The sequence below is a fragment of the Xiphias gladius genome, chromosome 13 (assembly GCF_016859285.1).
Source record: "Xiphias gladius isolate SHS-SW01 ecotype Sanya breed wild chromosome 13, ASM1685928v1, whole genome shotgun sequence".
Classification (NCBI taxonomy): domain Eukaryota; kingdom Metazoa; phylum Chordata; class Actinopteri; order Istiophoriformes; family Xiphiidae; genus Xiphias; species Xiphias gladius.
The window spans coordinates 7,707,813-7,727,542 of NC_053412.1; the positions used below are offsets into that span (position 1 = coordinate 7,707,813).

General features: G+C 41.9%; 4 protein-coding genes across 9 annotated transcripts; 1 reads left to right on the forward strand and 3 right to left on the reverse strand.

The window, feature by feature from the left end:
• The first annotated feature begins 100 nt into the window (after positions 1-100).
• On the forward strand, positions 101-2,613 carry mdh1b (malate dehydrogenase 1B, NAD (soluble)). The gene is given in 15 exon segments (XM_040142265.1): positions 101-119; positions 182-222; positions 224-274; positions 379-510; positions 602-752; positions 873-961; positions 963-1,034; positions 1,113-1,221; positions 1,224-1,325; positions 1,424-1,504; positions 1,507-1,561; positions 1,871-2,046; positions 2,201-2,275; positions 2,278-2,333; positions 2,472-2,613. Coding segments are annotated over 15 exon segments (1,287 nt in total). The 3' UTR covers positions 2,550-2,613.
• retreg2 (reticulophagy regulator family member 2) lies at positions 2,603-9,830 on the reverse strand. The gene is made up of 9 exons (XM_040142264.1): positions 9,499-9,830; positions 8,837-8,940; positions 8,539-8,569; positions 8,010-8,139; positions 7,574-7,658; positions 7,157-7,294; positions 6,586-6,674; positions 6,055-6,190; positions 2,603-5,666 (listed from the first exon to the last, which is right to left on the reverse strand). The coding sequence occupies exons 1-9, from the start codon at positions 9,750-9,752 to the stop codon at positions 4,867-4,869; spliced, it is 1,767 nt and encodes a 588-aa protein (XP_039998198.1). The 5' UTR covers positions 9,753-9,830; the 3' UTR covers positions 2,603-4,866.
• A 1,011-nt stretch (positions 9,831-10,841) lies between these two features.
• prkag3a (protein kinase, AMP-activated, gamma 3a non-catalytic subunit) lies at positions 10,842-14,137 on the reverse strand. Of its 6 annotated transcripts, none has more exons than XM_040141673.1 (13): positions 14,039-14,137; positions 13,875-13,914; positions 13,554-13,654; positions 13,329-13,410; positions 13,191-13,249; positions 12,846-12,891; positions 12,687-12,741; positions 12,429-12,555; positions 12,128-12,293; positions 11,997-12,034; positions 11,693-11,839; positions 11,379-11,570; positions 10,842-11,047 (listed from the first exon to the last, which is right to left on the reverse strand). In XM_040141673.1, the coding sequence occupies exons 1-12, from the start codon at positions 14,054-14,056 to the stop codon at positions 11,454-11,456; spliced, it is 996 nt and encodes a 331-aa protein (XP_039997607.1). In that variant the 5' UTR covers positions 14,057-14,137; the 3' UTR covers positions 10,842-11,047; positions 11,379-11,453. The 6 variants fall into 6 exon arrangements, with proteins under 6 accessions (XP_039997607.1, XP_039997605.1, XP_039997608.1 ...); XM_040141671.1 differs by having other exon boundaries at positions 11,693-11,875; XM_040141674.1 differs by having other exon boundaries at positions 11,693-11,875; positions 13,554-13,693; positions 14,039-14,063.
• A 581-nt stretch (positions 14,138-14,718) lies between these two features.
• Positions 14,719-19,290, reverse strand: cnppd1 (cyclin Pas1/PHO80 domain containing 1). Its single transcript, XM_040142539.1, has 8 exons — positions 19,062-19,290; positions 18,434-18,536; positions 18,078-18,159; positions 17,855-17,975; positions 17,530-17,658; positions 17,375-17,436; positions 17,020-17,137; positions 14,719-16,778 (listed from the first exon to the last, which is right to left on the reverse strand). The coding sequence occupies exons 1-8, from the start codon at positions 19,122-19,124 to the stop codon at positions 16,131-16,133; spliced, it is 1,326 nt and encodes a 441-aa protein (XP_039998473.1). The 5' UTR covers positions 19,125-19,290; the 3' UTR covers positions 14,719-16,130.
• Positions 19,291-19,730: the final 440 nt, after the last annotated feature.

Genomic DNA, 19,730 nt, shown 5'->3' on the forward strand with positions numbered 1-19,730 from the left:
ACACGTCTTTATTTATAATAATTTTTTGTGGTGTTTCCGACTCGGACTCAAATAAACGCAACACACAGGGTTTCCTAGCAACCAAAGCTATCCGGATAAAATGGCAAAATTTGTGCTCGCTTTTAACATTTAACTGTGTATAAAATGTTCGTAATTTTCATTTCGACACTTTCGCCCGCTACGGGTAAAACAGACTGCCCTCATTATGCCAAAGCAGAACTTTTTAGCAGATGCTCTGCAGCGATCTCTGCAGATCCCAGATAAATGGAAGGCGATCTCTCTTATTTTAGATCTCTTTAATTTACAAACCACGATTATAGCCTTCGTGTGACTTTTTCATCACCTCAATGTGACCTCTATTTGACCTCTGAAAGGAACGGTCGGGAAGCCACCTGCGGGAGAAATGGCCGGAAACACGAGAAGTCCCCTTTGGTTTGGAGGGAACTGGTGGACCAAGGGGGCAAAGGGATGCTCTTAGGGGACTTCAGTGACTTCCTTGAGCATTGTCAGGTAGGCATAGATTAGGTTTTCCTAATTACTATCACTTCCAAACTCAAACTTCCAAGCCTGCCAGTTTCTTTAATAATCACTGGTTGTGCAGGAGTACTACAGCATCACATCGGACACGTCTACAGATATAATGCTGAGTGTTGCAGCAGAGAATCTGGAGACCGAGATGAACCTTATTGTGGAGGAGCAGCACCGTGTCAGTCTCATCAAACCCCTTCATATATGGATCAGCTGGCGAGTTAGTCTGAAAAACTTCAAACTGGAGATAAAGACACATTTTGTCCCCCTTAGGAATTTGTGGAAATATTTCTCAGCTGACAGATTGGGTGTAAACTTTCCCATTGCCTCTCCAGTGCTCTCAGCCCAAAATTGCCACTTCCTGATCCCCAACCTGCTCTCTGCTGAAGTGTTCCCCCACGTTGCTGCAATCGGCCTCCGCCTACTGGATCTGGCGGGGGGGCGAGGAGGGATTGCAGGAGTTGAGGATGGAGACAGAGGACCTGGCACTCCCTCTGCTCCATCAGGTATAGGACTTTTACAAAATTTTTATTTTTAAAATCAAATCAGAAAAAAAATAAAGCCGTCTGATTATTTGTTAACAGGTAAGCATTCATACAGATCTGGAGCAAGCCTTCCGAGAAGCGGATGTCACCCTCCTGCTGGATGAGCGGTGGTCTGATGACAGTGATACAGCGACTGAGAGTGAGCAGGAGATGCTCGCTCCATTGACAGCGACCAATTTGTCACCATGGCAACTCAACTGGAGAATGAAGCCAGGGCCATAATCGCAAAGAAGCTGAAAGTTAAGGCGTCGGGTAGCTGCTGTAAATTATTTGACCCATACTTCCATTGCATTTTAGCACCAGCCCCTTTCGTGCAAGACTAATAATGTCTCCCTCTTCTTCTACTCTAGATATTACAGATGTCATCGTTTGGGGAAATATCAGTGGTAGTTTCTACATTGACCTGCAGAGGGCAAAGGTTTTCAACTATGACAAATCAAAGGACCTGCCTTCTCTTCACAGATGCTCCTAAAGATTTTCCATGACAGGTTTGTTACAATAACAAAAAGCTTTTCCATAAGTTATAGGTATTAATATGCAAAATACCAGTTATTGATATTATTAGAGACAGAGTGTTTCTTAGTGTGTCTTACACTAGATTAATGGCATTTCCTAATTTTACATTCTGTACTGCATTCACTGTATTTGTTAACTCCACCTCACTTGCACTTTGTCAGTGATTTCAGTCTGTGCCAGGGTTGATTGCACAATATCATCTGACCCAGCAATCTGCCTGCTCTGAAAACATCCTGTGCTGGGATATGCCAATAATCCAACAATCTCATTTTCCCTTCCAGGAAACGGTTGGAGACAGACTTTCAAGACTTGGCGCGCTCTCAGCGTGCAGCTGTGGCTTCAGAGCGCTGCCAAGCAGCTGCCATGTCAGCTGCCAGTGGGATCCTCACCATTCTAAAGGCTTGGAATGGTGCTTGCAGTCCGGATAAAGTCTTCTCTCTGGGTGTGCTATGCCCAGGTAAAAAAAAAAAACAGCCAAGCAATATGTGTGACAAAATGACCTACGACATTGTAGTGGACAGGGGTGGAGTTCAACTTCAAATCCCTATTTTAGCTCTAATATTGACTGAGCTGGCCGGTGCTGAAATGGGATTGTTTTTGGCTACTTGCAGGCTACTACAATCTCCTAGACGGAATCGTCCTCTCAGTTCCAGTTCCCTTGACAGACGGTAAATGGTCCGTGCAATTTTCATCGGTGACGAACTGAGGGAGAGACTTCAGCTTTTTGCTAGTGAACTAGGGCAAGTATGTCAAGTTACAGGAATACTGAGGGATGTTGCAAAACACACATTTTCGTAGCTATGATATGTTGTTAGCACTTAAACCTACGGTGTTTACAAAAATGCTTCTAAAGTACTAATAGAATTTTTTCCTCTTTTCCAGGAAAATGAACTTGGGTCAGAAAATTGCATGATTGTTATAAAGAAGGAAGACAGTACACAGGCTAAAAACACAGGTTAGAGGTAGATGATCAAAGGAAATAATCCAGATAAATTTCAGTACCACATCTTGAGTTTTTTCAGTTTGTTCTTTTATTCTCTTAGTTTCACATGTGGAGTTGCTGTTTTATTTTACCAGTTTAATGACAACAAATCTTTCCCGCTTTGTGAAACTCATCCATAGCTGTTATATTTTTAGATGTAAAAGATCAAACTGAGTACTTTATGGAAAAAGGAGAAATTAGAAAATATATTCCTTTTTTAAAATTGTACAGTTCAGTAAGTGCTTTTTTATATAGTTCAAGAAGCAATATTTTAAGCAGAAAACACACTACTACCATACACAAACTAGTCTGTTAATATCCTTCTCGAAATCTGATGTTATCACTTGCCATCTATTTCCATCTACAGTTGGGTAGTCTCATCACATCAGAACTTTTATTCCCCTCGTTGGTAATTAATCAATGAATTTATATGGACTCTTTTAACCTGAAACATTCAAATTGACTTTTTTCTCACAAATTGTGGTACTTTGTCAGTTGACAAGGAGAACTTGAAAAGAGTGCTGTTTTTACATGCAGAATATACACGTTCCTTTTTAGCATTTCTACACTATACACAAGTAGGCATTGACTGAAAAAAAGGAAAGGTTAGTACAAATACAATGCACTACGACAAGTCGGGAGATGGACACATTGTCTGTCATATTCAATTTGTACAACCCACCCCTGAGATTTAGATGCTGAGTGGTTTACAAAAGCAAAAACAGGCCTCTTGATGAAGTCGATTATAGTGCTAGATTCCTTTTTGTCATCTCAAAAATGTTCCCCAGCAGCAGCCAGATACATAGTGAATAATTTAAGTAATATGTGCCTTCAAAAAGAGAAAAATCTGCTCTGGTAAAGGTAACCTTATTTTGAAAATTGACCTCAAATATTTATTACAGTAAATACATGCGTCATTCATGGCATGCATGGACTTGTCGTGGCACAAAGGAGGTTATTTGGTAAATATACATATCCCAGTGATGACTATACATGTACAAATACTTGGGTATAGATGGGCCTATCTAACAAGAAGCCTGTGGTTTTTCAACAAAGTTGCAGATCAAGAATAAATTCAATTACATATGGATCAATTACGTATGGATGTATGAAATGAAATTCTTATCACACACATAGATAAAAATGAAGCTTCAATCACAAAGAGGAAATTCGGGAACATTTCTTTTATCTTGCCACATCAAAGTCACTTATGTGTATGGGTAAAGATCTACTACTCGTCAACATCCAACAATGTCAAAAATTAAGTTTCCATTTCCAGGCAACAGGTGAAAGACCACTAATAACTGAATACTGCTGTCAAAACTGTAAGCTTGGAGACGTTGGAGGTACGGATACAGTGAAGGATAATAATATTGTTTTACTAAGTCTAACTGGGAATACGCAACTACTTTTTAAACCTGAACGTCCATGGTGTCATCATTAAATTGCTTATCGTACAATCATTACGGGCAACTGAAGGGATCAAATTTACTTTCTAACTCCCTCTAAGGTTTAACAATTAAGTTCAATCAACTGACCATTAAATTAAATAATTTATAGTATATATTAATAGTCATATAATCCAATATTTCAACTCTTCACAATACCATCTAGATAAACAACTGCTTCTGAAGGAAAACAAGATGGAAGTGTTCAGCTGTTAGCCAAGGTAGAAAATAAAGGCATCATTATTCTGACATGAGACTGAATTTGAACAGGTTTTTTCATTACGCAGTGAGAAATGTGCTTGATAAATTATCAGGCACATTTAAATGCTAGATAAACCATCAAACCTCAGAGCCCAGATATAAAATGCTACGCAGCCCCAGACAATAATGACGTCTCTGTAAGTATCAACCCGAGCTGGGCTCTGAACCTGCTCTCACTCAACATGGTACCATCAGGTCAGCAGGCAGTGTAACACCGCAACAAACTCTACTGTAAATGCATTACCGATGATTTCCGTTCTAGTTTTTGTATTTAAGTGTACAGATCAAACCTGTGTCATGAATGCCACCTGATAGTAGCTGATGATCCCAATAAAACGATGGTCCTGGACTAGAAAACAACTCAGGTGCCAAGGCTGAATAGACCCCTGTTATATGGGGCTATGAAAACAGAATGGACTGAGTAATCTCAACCATCTGCCACTCAATCAACAACCAACAGTATTAAATGCCAAACTCTTTGATAACTGTCTTGTATATAGCAGTATGTATGGATATAATGTAGTTCTAACATACAAATAAAAACAAAAACACTTGGAGGTGGGGGCAGGGGAAGGAAACAGGGAAGCTATGACTGTGGTTGATGTTGAGGAGAGGGAGGTGTGTCTGGAGCTCCTCCCACCACCTGTCTGTCAGAGCTGACGTCCAGCCCTTCGTCCACCTGCTCCAGTTCACTTTGGTCCAGAAGCTCAAAGTCCTCTTCCTCAGTCGGAACTAGTGTGTCGTCAGGCATCTCCTCGCCTGTGCCGCTTCGGGTCGTGATTGCCTCTTCCAGTTCCTCGTCAGGCCCCAGAGCCCCAATTGTAGTAACTGTAGTGTTAGCAGTGGTGTCGGTGGGTTGAGTGGAGGTCTCCGGAGCTCCCGGTGGGGTTTCAGTGGGGAGGAACTCGGCCAGAGAGGGATCCTCGCTGGCCTCACTGGAGCGGAGCAGCGCTGACAGAGTGTTCTGCACCACAGTGGAGATGGCCGTACTCACTATCTCCTCGCTCAAAGCCTCCAAGGACTGCTGTGCACCCTGGGTTACTGCAGCTTCCTTTTCCTCTCCCCCTTTCCTCCCTGCTTCCTCCCCTGTGCCTGGCACAGGCAATATGCCCTCCTCACCCCCTGGTGGTCGTCCATGTCCATTGAAGTGCGTGTTCACAAAGTGGAGCGGGGACGCCAGGTGCTGGATAAGGAGGCTGGCGGGGCTCAATGGTTCTCCCTCTGATTGAGCACCAGCCTGGGCTCCGTCCACTTGGCAGGAACCTCGCAGAGGAAAATGGAGCAGGTTGTTCTCGATGGAGGGGAATTCCTCGACTGAGGGGAACTCGGGGAGATCCCGAAGGTAGGCCTCCTCTGGGTCGCTGTGTAAACTCTGCTGGTCCAGGTCTAGTTCCAGACAGAGATGAGACACCAAAATATTAATGCCAACCAACCCAAGAGCCTACGCCAATTGTAATAAAGAACACTGAGTTGTTCACAAAGTTTTAGTTTTAAAAACAAAAACTGAAAAACTGAACAGTTTTCAGCTGGCAGACCGGTTTTCTTTGATTGCTGTGGCTGTGATTCAATAAAGTGAACCTTGTCTAACAGTGAGCTCACATCAGCAGAACCTCCTTTACCTCCTATAAAATGAAAGATAAAAATAGGAACACATACTTTGAATTACCACTGCCTCCACTGCTGAACTGACCCAAACCTTCCTCCCAAGCAAAAAAAAAACAACGTCTGTATAGGCACAGACTGAAGTGTGGTGTTGATATGAGTGATTATTTACCTTCAGAGACGTCAGTGAGTTGAGGAGTGGTGGCTCTGGACACTGAGAACCCTCCACTCTCCAAGATGGATGCCTCCTCATCCGACAACTCTGAGTCCGTGATTGCCATCGCCAGAGCTGTTGTCTTCACATCCACCTAAGAAATAAAAACACAGATATATAAATATTATTTATTATAATTGTCCCTGTTAAAACACACATGTATCATCATCTTTATAATCTTTTTACATAGTCAGGGTGATTATAAAACAGGCTCTGGCATCAAGAGTTAATCATTAAAGAAGTTTATGTGTATATGTTAAGTTGGCACTGTGCTCTGTAGGTCTTAATTCATTCCACAGACATTAACATTGTCAGTTACTGAATGAACTATCCTACGGTTGCACTAATGGAAGTGTACTTGAAAGATACATTTACTACTCAACACTTCAGAGCTCCATCTAAATCTAAAAAAAAAAAAAAAAACTCTCTCAGAAGCATACTCTATGTGGCACTGTAATGTGGGTTTAGTTTACAGGTGTGTGTCCATACCGTTGGGGCAAAACAAGACAGCTCCTCCTCACTCTCACTCTCTGTTTCGGCTCTTGGCTCATCCCCCTCCTCAAACTCTTTCTTCACCTCTGTTAAAAAAAACACACACACACACACACACACACACACACACACACACACACACAAAAATGTCACCCCGTAGGAGAAAAACATGACTGACAGAACCGAGTCGAAAAAAAGGGATAGCACTCAATTACATACCATACCTTTAAATGAGCTACAGGAGAGTAAGGGTACCATACTGTATGTGAGATATAGGATCTAGGAACAAATGTAACCTGAGGAACTTCTGAATATACTCCCTTGATGTTCATGGTTCAATTTACACAGTTATGTAACAGGTGGTGTTACGGTGTGTGCAGTGGTTTGTGTCTGGGTATCAGTGTGAATAAAAAGAAAGGTGATCTGCATCGATTCGAAACTCAAGCTCTTTGTATAACAGTTCCTCCTTGCATGCGTAAGTCCTGTATTAATGTTACACACACAAGCATGTGTGCACAAATTACACTGGCCTAAATCTATAACATCAAAATGTCACAGCAGCACTCACTCCTCTTGTCGTGCTTGCGATGCTCGGTATCTCCCTTCATGCTGTAGTCCAGTTTCATCAGGATTGGCTCCAAGCCCGTGTACATTCTCTGGATCAGTTCGTGGTACACCACCAGTGGCCACAAGAGCACGCTCAGGACTGAATGGGTGCACAGAAAAAAAAAAAAATTGAAAACTTTATAAACTGTCTTTATTCTTCACAAGTATCAAAACCAGATTCTGAAAATGAATATGGGGTGTATGATATACAAAAAGGCAGATTTTGTAATAAGAATCCAGTTAGGTGATCTATGAATGTTGTATGAAGAGATACAACACTACAAGATATCAAAATATAAGCATGACCTATAAAATAAACATCAAAATTCAGGGCCTGGAAAAACAGCTTTTTATGCCAATGAGGCACAAAGAGACTCACCTATAATATAGGAGATCATGATTCCTGGTACATAATGTCCAACGACGGCAAGTACAAAGCAGCCACTGCACATCATCACACAGAACTGAGAAAGAGAACAAATAAGAGAAATGAAGCTGCTGCACCCTCAGGCTGCAAGGGGAACGAGAGGAGGAAGTGAAAAAGTGGCATCTCTGCAGGTGAAAGTTTGTATAACACCTTGAAGATTCCCATACTCTACAGGGTTTTTAGTCTGCTGGTAAACTAAAGACAAGCATTTTGTCTTTTAGTCAGCAATTTTATTAGCCATGTTTACTTTTACAGACAGCATGCATACTACACTGACTGCATGTGAACAGAGACTCTTAAGACTAAATCCACATTTTACAGATTTTAACTCAAGACAGTGAGAAATGGCATATCTGTACTTCCGACTGTCTGAGTCAAAGTGCCGTACCTTGCCGTGGTTCTGTCGTTTGTACTGCAGCATCTCCTGCAGGTACAGACAGCAGGTCAGATAGCTCTCAGCCAGGTGGTGGCTGAGCTCGGGAATACTGAGCAGACGCTGCTCAACGCGCATTGTTTCACTGTATGCAAACGAGAATACAGACACAAACAAACACGGAAAGAGAGTGCGAAAATCAACACGTGTAAAGGACAAAAATCTGTACTTAAAAGTGCCTCAGGCTGTACCTAAATGATTGCAGAGAGGTAGTGTAAGATTCCATGTCGGTGTTATGACAGTGGAGGGAGGGAGAAACAGACAGATGAACACTAATACAACAGATATAACTGGACGAGAATAGCCTAACATTAGTTACAATGACATGGGGTCACACATGAAGAAAGTGGCATAAACATAAAGTGTTGGAATTGACAAAGGCTCTCATTTTTGAATTATTTTAGAGGATGAAGACACAAGAGTGATGTCATAGAAAAAAAAACTATATTATAAGTTATGTGTTATTCACGAACACACTACACACCTTGGTACAGGGTGAGCCTCTGCCTGTTGAACTGCCGTAGAGGAAAAACACACACAATTAGCAGGAGATCATGAGCAGAAAATGTACGTTGGCAGACAAATCAAAAGGGTTCTGTGAATATTACCATAGAGCCTCGAGGGGTGAACGGGATCTTTTACGAATGTTCTTTTCTAAGATTTTGTGCTTGCGGGCTTTGGAGCATAAAATGGGGTGTATTTTGCCACCGTGAACATTTGCTTGGGCGGTAGGTGATTGAACTTGGGGACCAGGCTCAAATGACCTTAAGACTCGCGCTTACCTGTTATGATGGGCAACGTGGGCTTCCATCTCTCCAGTAGCATAAGTCCAAGTAGGGACACACTTAGCAGGAACAGAGGGCGCAGGGAGGTGGAAGACAGGAGCCTGTAGAGACACAGATGAACAGCCTTTCCAATCGGCTTACATTCAACACACTGACATACAAATATAATAAACATACTTACAATGATAATAAGATCACTTTCCATATTAGACTTGTTTAATACATCTACATAGCACCTCTGTTTGTTGGCCTTGTATGATATGAGGCAGGACAAAGCAACAATCTGTCACTGACAGCTGCTTAACAAGGCCTGGGCAACTCGGCATGACACGAGTGTTTGTTGGGATTAAGCTCAACAGCAGCTGACAGGTGTAACCACTCAAAATAACTCTGATTTTCTATTTTGTCAGAGCAATAATGCATTTCCCGATACTGCTTAATGCATGACGCCAGGTTAGCCGTGCTGAAAATGAAGTTTAAACTGGCTTGCAAGCTACGTTAGCATTGGGCTAAAGACATGGGATTAGCTAACTTGTCTTGACAGGCACCCGTAATATCCTCGTTGACGTTAGCCTTCTGGCAAATGATGCTCTTCCATGCAACCTAATCGAGCTGTCAGAGAGGTGACAAATGTGATTAAACATAGACTCGGCGGTTACCAGAATAATGTGTTGAGTGTCAGGGCGACAGAGATGCTGTACAACGGCCTCTCCCAGACCAGCAGCCTCTGCACCCATAGCAGCAGGGGCTCATACTGCGATAGCAAACCCTGAAGGAGCTCCCGCAGGCGGACGAGCTCCGGATTTTCGTCCCCGCAGACCTGCTCCGATGTCCCGGCAGGGAACAGCGCCTCCAGGCCGACCGAAGAGGAGGTAACCGAGGGGCGTCTTCTGGCCTCCTCTCCGCTCGCCATGTTTTCCTCCACTTTGTTATGTTGTTTCGGAGATCACGGGGTATACGGAGAGATCAGCGTCAAGTTTTACAGAGCTAAAAAAAATTAGGCTTCCGGTTTTGACCTTCGAAATAAATCAGACACCTAGCATGAAGTACACAAAGCGAAGACGATGAATGGAAAAGATCTATTTGGTGAATGAAAATACAAATATTGAAAAACTGAATCCTGATTTTGGAACGACCAATAAACAAACCATAAAGGCTGTGGTTTTGACTTTGAAGCAAAAACAATTGGTATGGCATATGGGGCAAGAAGTTCACACAGTATCAATGTGAACGTGAAAAATGTTTTGGAAGGAGATAGCTTAATGTATGGCGTCCTAATTTGTATATATTCATGGTTAATGCAGGTTACAAAACACGCTGTTGTTCAAAGCTTACATACCAATAGAAAAACCTACATTTTTTTTTTTTTTTTACAGATACCTTTATATTTAATATAGCCTGCGCCTACTTTACTGTGAAGACACTACAGATTTCCGGTGCTATTCTTGGTAATTTCTGTCATTTTGAAGTAACAACGACACGGATGGGCGGACGGATCACTGGGCCCGTCACCGATGAGGGGGGGGAAAAAAAAAAAAAAAAAAAAAAAAAGTAGTCACGTGTTTCCTTGTTTACTGTATAGAGAGGATGGGGTTAAAACCCAAGTGTGCCAACGTGTGGTCAGAGATAACGCTGCGTGAAGGTTACGTAAAGGTAACACACTTTGCCCCTGCGCGTATGCTCTTTAAAGCTCTCCCCAACATGTACAGCCTCATACTACCGGTTCTACTACTACTGTTAATCTATATTGTTTATATTTTGATAGGACTATTGTCTTTGTATGTTTAATTTTTATTCCTAAAATTTTTCTCATATATGTGAATAGCTCACAGTGACTATTATTAGCTTTATTTTCTAAAATCTCCTATATAGGAACAGTTCCAGCAGTTTCAGCCATAGTCCACATATTGAATTTCTCCAGAAGATGTACAGTGAAAAAAACAAAACAAAACACACCAGCAAGTTTTGATACAAATGTTTAATACAGAAATTTACCTTATTGAGTAAACATTTATTGATCAATTTGATCAAATTCAGCCAATATGGTGCTGGAGATCTACAGCGATTCATCACGATATCAAGGTCAGTGAACTGTCCATTACTGTTACTTGAATTTAACACAGATCACAGAAGACATCTTAATGTAAACAACAGAGCAGGCAGGGGATTTTTTCTTCCTCCCCTGATCTCTCATTTCGATGGCGATTTCTGAAAGACACAAGCAAAAGCTACGATCATTCTATGGACTATGATGAGAAGCCTCAAAAATTGGATGTGATCCTTGCTTGCAAGGCAGCAGCCCAGCAGCTGGGGTTGTGTGAGTGAGAGCATATATGCATGTCAATGTGTTCACGTGCATGATTTGGTCATTTGCACAAAACTCTGCTAAGCTAATGTGAAAGCAGCAGAAAGGGTTTCTATTGCAATGAGAAACACATGACAAGATGACATGTAGGGTCAAAGCCTCTGAGTGCTGGTAACCAGACAACAGAATGGGGAAGGGGTTGTTTGGGGGTGGGAGAGAGGCTCCAGAGCCTACCTGCCTGGGTACATGGCCAGGACTCAAGGCTACACAGGTGGTAAAGGAGAGAAGGGGACCCTCCGTCCCCTGGTTCTAGGACAAAAGGGCTTCAATACCAACAGGGGTTAAGACCATGGCCTGCAGCAGGTCAGACAGAGAGACGATGCCCTTCACCACATCAGCCCTGTCCACAAGGACCAGCCGATGGACCTGGGATAAGGAGGATAATGACAAGGAAAGAATCTTCTCCTGTATTTCTCCGATCTTGTGATTTTCTAAGAATTCCTTTGATCTCCCGGTGAGACCAAAATCCCGTGGAAGAAAATGCCTACCTCAGCTTTGACAATGCGGTCTATGATAGTCTCCAGGGTTTCATCCGGATAGCACTTGATTACTCCCTCAACAAAACATGCGCGCCTGCGAAGAGCCTCCTGCATAGTCATGTCCAGATTGTTGTAACTCTTCTGGGCTGCTAGATTCTGCCAGGGACCAAGGAGAGGTTTCCCCCGAAATTTCTGAGTGGGTGTCAGCACAAAATGCTAAACAGTGTACTTTAAAATTCCAAATTGCGTCTTATTAAACAAACAAACAAACAAAAAAAAAGCATAGGACATAAGATTTCTCTGTAGTACTTACAATCACATCAAATCTTGAGTAGAGTGCCACCACTTTGCCTGAGAAAACAGATTGTTGGATGCTGTGATAGCCATCAATACAGCTCTATATTGTGTAATCTTTAAAAACTAAAAAGTGCTTAAAGAGTATACCTTGTTCATCCACCACTGGCAGTGCAGACACCCGCCTTTCCACGAATATGGAGAGGGCATCATAAAGTGATGCCGCTTGCTGAACAGTGGCGATGTTCCTGAAAGTTCCGATCCCGAGCTCCTGGATCTCCCTCCGAATGAACGCGGGCGTGGGAACTTTTTTTCCCTGAAAACATCCAAACACCACAGTAGGAGAAACCTGCTGCCTCAGTCCTGTTTTTCTCATGGCAGGGATATGACAGACATAAAATTCATGTTAATTGGGAGAAAAACCCCACTATCTGAATTAAAGATTGCTCACAAATATATGGAGGAACTTGAGGATTCTTTTGTGGGTTAGAATATGCAGGACATTTCCAGACTCTGGATCGATGACGGGCAGCCTGTGGATCTTATATTTGAGTAAGGAATAGATGGCATCAAAGAGGCTAAGAGGAAAGTGTAGAAGAGACAACAGGAATTTGTTACTTATTGCCTGGCCGGGTAGACAGTTGACTAGAATGTAAGCAGAGTTAAAATACTCTCGATGAATTCATCTAAGTGTGTTATGTGCACTCACCTGGCCTCTGGAGAAATACTAATGAGGAAGTGATTGGAATACTGCAAGTAGACATCTAAACAGAAGAAGAGATGAAGCTCTGAAGGAAATTCACTGAGAGTTTTGCACAGAGATAATATCATTAATCTGTGTCCATTATTTACTTGATGAATGAATCACCTCTCCATGTCTCAATCTTGTGGTTCTCCAGCTCATACATTTGAACCTTTAGAGGGAAACCACAGTGTCAAGTTATGAGTCAATAATTCGAAGTGAAGGCCAGGTCAAATCAAATGCTGCAAACATGCAAAGCCCTGTGTCAAGTGTGAGAGACTCCCACTGTGTACGGCCAACATCTAGGCAGGTCATGTCTCAGACATTCCAGTTGTGCTTGTCTAATAACCTTGCTTTTGTGACTGTCTGTGGCTTATAATGTGGAGATGTGGTGCAAACTAATAATCTATTACATCCGTGCCATTTTAACTGACTTTATATGGCTTTAAAGTGTAGTGCATTCCTACTCACCATAGGAGACTTGTAATAGCAATGGAGGATGTTGATGAAATCTGTAATAGTCAGCATACCTGTAACATATTTTCCCATTATTACACTTCACAGTGACCAATACTTCACAATGACTATGCCGTTAATCTGTTGTATTACCCACAAATCTCTGTAACTTGCTGTCCCATAGAGGCGCAGCCCTCAAGCCATTTGTCACCAGTGCAAAAAAGGCCTTTTTCACCTTTGGAAGTAGATAAATTCACACCGTCAGAGTGAGGTTTTCCCAAGCAATCACCGGTGGTGATTCAAGCTGCTTAATATTTCGGGACTGGGTATATGAACTGGTCCTGTTTTTATGCTTCCGTTAAACAGCTGCAGTCTTACTTGTAGTGTGGTATCAAATATGACCAGTTTACAGCTGATTGGAATGGCGTCGTAGCAGCAGTGACTCTTCATGAAATTCATGTAGACTGTGGCATCAGCCTCTGGGAGGAATCACATAGTACAACAGCTGGTCACACTATCTGAATAGAGAGCAGATATAGACGTGGACATATTCATGCATACACACACACCACACCTACAAGTACATGGTAACAAATGAGTTAACAGCATAGATGCCTATAATTGCATGTGTACACAAAAACCTACAAATACACATACACACATTTACAAAGACAAAGATACCAATTATTGCGATTGTACCTCGTTTCTGTATTTCCTTCTTCTTTTCTGAAATTGACACCTGCAATAGAGCAAGCAAACATTCTCCAACACATTGTCGAAAATAGTCTGAAATCCACAAGGCTAGTTATTTCCTTGGTTCCATTAATATCTTAAATTTCACACTTCTTCAAGTAACATTTCACCTGTGAAGGAGGCTCCATAATTCCGTTGTGTCCATGAAAAAGTTGTTTTCAAAGCAGCAAACTCAGACTGTTGGTGACTCCGCTCAGTTCTTTACCCTTTCCTACAAAGCAGCTGGGTCTATATTAGGAGCTCTCAAGTGTTATGTGTCCGGCCAGGGGTGCAGGGGAGGGGTGAAGAGGCTGGCACCAGCTCAGGGGGAGGGCCACTTCAGATTCTGCCAAACTCAGACGCTTGCTCACTGTCTCCGTAAAAGACACTCATCATCACCTTGGCCTCGCGGTTGTTTAAAAGAATGCATTGACTTTCAAGACACATTCTCAATCTGTGTCATAGTACTTACGGCCATCTCAAATAACATATATTTGTCACTATTTATTGGCTGCAGAGCGGTGTGGCACGCACAAGATGGAGCATGACATTTAGCATAGAATTAGTGGTTAAAAATGATTTTCAAATATGGCTCACAAGATTTTATAAGGCTTACACAGGAGGTACTATTTCACCTGCTGTGTCAGAAATAAAATAGCAGAAAAACATTGGTCTATGTAGAGTAAATGTCAAGACTGCATACTGTAAAGGTCTCTGAGTCCAAATGGTGGTTCTGTACTTTACACGGTTATTGACAAAGACAATAATTAACTAATGTCACAAAGAAATGCTTTTTTTTATTTTTATTGTTTTGTCTATAGATTTTTACAATACTTGCAGTTTACAGCATTTACAAAATTGAAGGACTTCGTGCTTCAAAGTGTATCAAATTCAAATGCTCAGAGCAATTTGTCAAAGGTTCAATTACAAAGTAAATGTCCTGGGGACCACGTGTAACTGTATGCATAAAAATAATCAAGTCTTTACATATTTCTCTTGTGTTTAAAAGATAAGCTTGACAATGCAGTGATTATGCAGTGAAATGTCCCGTTGCAGTGGAAATGGAGCCAGATGTGCAAATTCCAGACCACATCAACAAAGAAACTGCTATTATCCTTTAACATGCTACGTGTTGTATTAAAATGTTCCCTTCAAAAAACACCAACCAGAAACCAACGAGAAACTCTAAAAACCAGAGGAGTCCATCCTTTTTATGCAGACCTTCTTCCCCTTGGAGAATGGGAAACCTATAGATTTAATCTCTTAAATTTGGCTAAACATTACCCTGTTATAGGAAAGCAGCTTTATGGTTACGTGACATCCTGTTGCCACATTGAACCTGGTGAATATCAGTACAATAAAAAGAAAATGAGATGGAAAATTCAGCTGTAAATGACCAGAATAAGAGGAGTTGATGTTACTGACCACTGTGTGCTCAATGACAGTTACACTGAGATATGAATACAGTCTGCATTCAAACTGTTTCTTTTCTTCGATGCTTTCTCCTCAAGGTGAAAGGTCGGGAGACAATGTCTCACAAGTACTAACAAAAACACGTGTACAAAAAAATCTCAAGTACAAAATCAGTGCTTGCAAGTGCATGAACAATGTCCGATGTAAACCTCTGTATGCACACATGACAAAGATATGGTAAAACTAAGCAAATATGGATTACCCAAAACTTTGCATACAAAGTTGTCTGCTTTATTCCCTTCTTCTCACAACGCCCCATCAAAAAAACAAGAAAGAAAAATCTTTCTGTGAAACTTTCACCTTTTAGATATGCTGTATAACCTCCGCACACTTTCATCAACTCACACACTGATCACAAAGGCCCTACCATCACCATCTGACAGGTCTGAACTTTCAAACAATAATAAATGCGGGTAGTTAAGCCAGTTTGGTTGAAGCAAAGAAAAAAAATTAAATTATCCTCAAATTCCTTATCTGCAGTAAAAACAAACTGCAGAACATTAACTGAACACTATGGCATTTTACTTATGGCAAATTTCTACTGCAGCAGTGAACTACAAGGGAATTTTTTAACTGTGCTGTGTTATCAAACTCTCACTCTGTCTTAAATGTGCCTAATTACTCGTCTTCACACCTGTATTCTAGACCTGGGAAACATGACTTAAAGCAGTTAATGAGTCATGAAAACAGTGCTGGTTTAATTTCCAGAGTCTATTACTACAGGTTGACAGCAGTGGTGTTTCCCAGTCTCTAGCCGGGCATGAGCAAAGCTTGGGCTTTCTCGATAGGTAACACAGTCTCTGGAAGGCAGGGTCCCAGCTGTACGGGGGGAAACACCCCCAGGCGAGAGTTCAGACCTGGCTCTGCGGCTTCAAGGAGGGTGGAGGCCAGCCATGTTTTCTGATGCTGGTGGTTATCAGGTGGACCACGAGTGAAGATTGTTGAGGTGTTTTTGAGCCCGCATTGAAGAGGAGGGAGGGTTGCAAGACAGCCAGGACAGAAGAAGGAAGCAGCAGACCAGGTCTTGGAGGTTTCCATTTCAGACTTTTTTTCAGGATGTATGTGACCCATCGAAGCAAGGAGAGAGCCCCAGAGACACAATACTGATGTCTGTGAGGAAGCTGATGGGAGACTGTGTCTGTGTTGCTGGCCGACTTCAAGTGTAATGGTTTGATAGTTCAGACTCTTGTTGGCCAGAACACAACAGGGGGGGCGCTGGTTAGCTGCAGGAGCTTCTGGGTTTAGGTTGGAGGTCTGAAGGTGGGCTGGTCTGCTCTCAGCTGGGGGTGCAAGTGGTGACTGGCCGGTCCTGGAGAGACTGAGCTGGTGCAGCACAGCACTGGTGGCAATAAGGCCAGCCACACTGGTCAGATAGACCAAGCCGAGCATACAGGATATCTGAAAATAAAAAGGAGGTCAAGTCATATGATCAAACCTAATATGTTAACAATTCTAATATGTTACTGACTCAACTACTCCTGCACTGTTTTGACTTTACTGTTTTTCACTTGGTTTAAGTTATAAATGAAGAACAAAAACAAAAGACATTTAAAAAAATGCACCTAAGGGGTCCCATCATGAAACCTCTCCCAAACACAAATATCCTTGAAGCTCTCTTCAACTCAAATCCCCTTTTCACCTTAGTAAAGTGCTGGTAGATCGCTGTGAGGGCTTGACTCCATGCCGACTGCTCCAGCAGCACACAGAGGTCAGTGTAGGTGAACCAGCCGCGTTTCATCCCCTGCCGCTCTGCAATGCTGAGGATACAGAGGCCCGAGTGAGAAATATTCCTTTCACAAACTGCTGCTACTACAGAAAGGATTGACCGTACTTTTGCATATTTTGTTTTACAACAGTGAATAACAGAGAGCTTAAATTTGCTTTTTTTACTGGGGAAAAAAAATAAATACATGTCAGTCTGAATTAAACAACCATTTTGGGGGCTGAATATGTCTTACAGACAATAGAATTTAGTGGTGAAGTTGACAACCAACCTGGTTTCCAGATGACTTAGTATATCAAAGAAGTCATTCGGCTCTGTGAAGAGGCTCCACTCCTAGAGGATATGACAAATGAGTTGGGACAAAGAACTTGAACCATACACATATGCAGGAACACACCACATGCGGACACACACAGCGCCACTTACAATGGCATTCAGGAAGTTCATCTCCAGGTTATTGACAGTTTGGACATCCAGCTTCCCAGCTGCTCCCCACTCATCGTTGAAAACCTCTTCCTCCTCTCCTTCATCATACAGATACTTGCTGGCAACCATCTAATTCAAAGTGAGTGATCAATGCTTTTGTCAATGCAATATCATTATACTCACATTATTAATTGCAGAAAACAGCAGTATAAGCTCCAACAGCCAGGGAATAAAAGTATCAAACACCATTCTGACATGAGCAGTGAACATGCTATAAATAACACTGTGACACATTTAGAATGACTTTTTAACTTGAAACACATACCATAGAGATCAGGAAGAGGTCAGAGGATGAGATCTTTTGTAGGTATTCCGGGTTTCTATGTCGGAGTCTTTCTATGTAAACTAGAGCCAGCATCATGGCACATGGAGAGATGCAAGCCTCCCTGAAGAGACAAAAAAAAAAAAAAAAAAAAAAATGTAGCAAGGGCAGTGGTTCCTGGAAGATTGTATAGTCTATGTAAACATGTATTCTACACAGTACAAACCTGGCAACATGAGCAGCATACTTCTTCTGGAGCTTTCGTATCGGGCTTGGGGCAGACTTTTGGAAGATTTCGACGGCAATATCTGGAACAGTGGAAAGTAAATAGAAGAAAGTGGACTCTCGCACGACTAAAACTATTGATTCAAAATGACTAACTAATTCTGTACATATAGGTTGTATACTGGCGCAACTGATTTTCTATCAGAGATGTTTTATAAAACACAAAAAAATATCTTGGTGCTTTGGACCTGTTGAACACCAGCAAGTCAGAAATTAGACTTGCACGTCCTGTATTTCTTGTGGAGGTGCATCGGATATGAGCGCAGTTCTTTGTGCTAACCTAGTTTAAAAGCTCACCTGTAACAGGGCAAGAGAGGGCATCTAAAGAAACGTCTTTGTCCAGGCCATAATACAGGCGCTTTCTCACTCGTTCAGTCAATTTCTGGTGTCCTGGAAGAAACTGTAAACACAGCAACATTAGCTGCGTTACACTCACTGCAGTTTACGGAAACCAAGTTAGGTCGAAAAGCTGAGCTTGATGCAAAACGCCTTCTGCAAACAAAGTAATATGCTAAACATTACTTTTAGTACCACGCAATTTTATAACACACTCGTTTCCGGCAACTCTTAACCGTACAGCGTATTGTGTAAGGATATTAGCCAAGCTTACGTTAGGCCCATCGCTGGTCAACAGAGTGTGAACGTAAACTAACAGTAGCTAACAAACTAATAGCGTTAGCTACAGGAGCTAGCGTTACTTAACTTTTTTTTTTCCTATTTAGAATTATTATATATTTTTTTTTTAAATTTAATCAGAACCATTTAGCAAGGCAACATAGCCAACTTCGGTGCTCGGTAAACGTAAAGTGGGACAAGGGACCCGCCGTTACCTAACCTAGCTGACATAAAAGTCAGCTAACGCTAGCCTATGCGCCTAGTGATAGCTTCCGCAGTTTCTTGACCTCGCTTGGTTTTAACAACGTACCGTGAACTCCTGGAAGTCCGAAAACTGAAATGTGTTTTCGTTAAACAAAGCGTCGAAATCCATATCTACTTTGGATTAAGCATTAGTCAGCCGAACACTGAAAAGATGACTGCTTGGCCTGACCCCGCCTGGCTGGAAGAGCTGAGCTAGCAACACGCCCCGGCCGGGGACAGTCAGTGACGACTGAAGCCTCTAGCTATTTGCCTCTTTTTCCAGACAGACACAGATGCTGGGACTGGGAGGGGGCGCACTGTGGACCAGTTACATAACAGCTGTAAACTCCCATAAGCCGAAGGATACATTCATTGTTAACTTACTGGTGATGTTTCTCTGCAGGTTTAAATTTTTTATTGATAAATTGTATCACATGCTGGAGCCTTCAGTACAGTAAGTATGACATCTGAGCAACATCAGAGGTGAAATGCTGATCCAGTATTTGTAAGGGAGAATTTCTCTCTAATGAAACAAAACGTGTATGGAATTGAGTTATTCCATACATTACTATAAAACAAAACATTTAATATAGGCCTCAAATGGAATATCACTGAAAATACCTATACCATAGGGGATCCATGCAAAAAACTATTCACACACACACACAGACAAATACCAATAGTCACCTCCTGGTACTGCATCACTTAGCTGGCATCAGTTATTGCGGATGTAAAC